The sequence below is a fragment of the Phoxinus phoxinus genome (genome assembly GCF_949152265.1).
Source record: "Phoxinus phoxinus genome assembly, chromosome: 14".
Taxonomy (NCBI): Eukaryota; Metazoa; Chordata; class Actinopteri; order Cypriniformes; family Leuciscidae; genus Phoxinus; species Phoxinus phoxinus.
In genome coordinates, this window is record NC_136889.1 from 34,607,717 (window position 1) to 34,609,459 (window position 1,743).

The 1,743-nt window shown below is 38.8% G+C and overlaps 1 protein-coding gene across 1 annotated transcript; it reads right to left on the bottom strand.

The window, feature by feature from the left end:
• Positions 1 to 227: 227 nt before the first annotated feature.
• LOC307010662 (trace amine-associated receptor 13c-like) lies at positions 228 to 1,374 on the bottom strand (the record flags this gene model as incomplete). The annotated part of the gene is made up of 1 exon (XM_079635544.1): positions 228 to 1,374. The coding sequence occupies exon 1, from the start codon at positions 1,317 to 1,319 to the stop codon at positions 228 to 230; it is 1,092 nt and encodes a 363-aa protein (XP_079491670.1). The 5' UTR covers positions 1,320 to 1,374.
• Positions 1,375 to 1,743: the final 369 nt, after the last annotated feature.

The window sequence follows — 1,743 nt, forward strand, 5'->3', positions numbered from 1 at the left end:
AACATCTATCTTCCAAGTAGCACCACTACAATTTTGCTGTGCTTTCATGTTAACGCAGCAAATGGAGCAGACAGTGTCACTCACAAATATGCTCACAATATACATGCTAGACACCATATTCAAAAAACAGCTGTTACATGCCATCTAATGTTCTATAAGGATGTGCTTAAAACAAAAAACTCAATATTTGGGGACACATTATCTCATTTGCTTGAGAGTGTAAGTGATCATTTCTCCTCTGGGAACAGATTTAAGTATGCAGATGAAGGTTCAAATATTTTCAGTGTCAAAATGTATTTTGCTGACAGTCTGAACCATCGATAAAACATTGCATATATAAGTGGATTCATTCCGGAATTCATGCAAACAATCCAATACATTACATTAATTACAAGGGAGTCATTTTCGTCATGCCCCAAAGAAAGACTAGTTAAATAGTATGGCATCCAGCAAAGAAGATAAACCAGTACTACAATCCCTAAGGTTCTTGCAGCCTTTTTTTCTGATTTGGCCTTTTTGTCTGTGACTGAATTTAAATGCTTAGCTTGATAGCTTGCTACAAAGCAGATTTTCACATATAAAGGAATAATTATACAACAAGGTGCCACTAAACAAACAATGGAATCTAGTATTATATTTTCCAACTTAACAGAAAGAATGCATTCTCCAATACATGTGTGGTTCATCTCTGGATACAGTACAAACTCATACAACAGATAATAATTATATATGCAAGAGAATAACCAGTTTACAACAATTGAAACAACAGCTCTGTTATTATTGACTTTCATTGGATATCGCAAAGGGTCATTCACAGCAATGTATCGATCCACAGAAATAATAATCATATTACCAAGAGATGCTGTGACAACCACATAAAGAATAAGAGGAAATATTGAGCAAAATATTTCTCCAAAGTACCAGCATGGCTCAATCAGTTTCATTCCCTGCACTGGCAAGAGAATCAGTCCTGTGATCAGATCAGCCACTGCCAGAGAGAAGATCAGCACATTGGTGGGAGTGTGAAGCTGCTTGAAGTGCGAGATGGAGATGATCACCAACAGGTTCAGAAACACGGTGAACACTGATGATACAGCGATGAAAATGTACACAATAATGTACTCTGCTTCAGGTCGGATACTTCTGGCACAAGACAAATTGTTGTTTGGAAAGCAGTATTGGATTGTTTGATTGTCCATGTTTGTCAGTCCACCTTTAGACATTTTCATGATAGGTCTACCTTGGAGAGTAGACACCAAATGCTTGCCACTAATATGACTCAGTTTTTTATACTTACGAAAACTCAGCGACCACGTCATTTTACCATGATGTTTGAATATTCAGCTATCAACCAACCCTCTACCTCAATATTCATAGAACACTTCGATCTAATCGGATCTGTATTGTAATTAACCTTTCATAAAAGACTCTACCTGAAAGCTTTTATATGGTTCCCTATCAGTCGGTCACTACTACGTAGGTCGTGACCGACCAATAGGAATCTCGCTAGAGAGCCGATCTACTTTGAGTGAAACTAAACGAGCCAATACACATTGGCGTGCAATCATTTGCATCAGCTGCGCAGCCTCGCAGCGCGGGTATATAACGAGCAGCTGGTGATTGCACTGTAGCTTTTTGCTTCGGAGCCAACCGATGCTGTTTAATCTATCTAATATTGAGTGATCAAACAAACGAGCAAGCTCTTCAGGAAGATCTCTCGTGTCTGGTGCGGGCGATACAGCG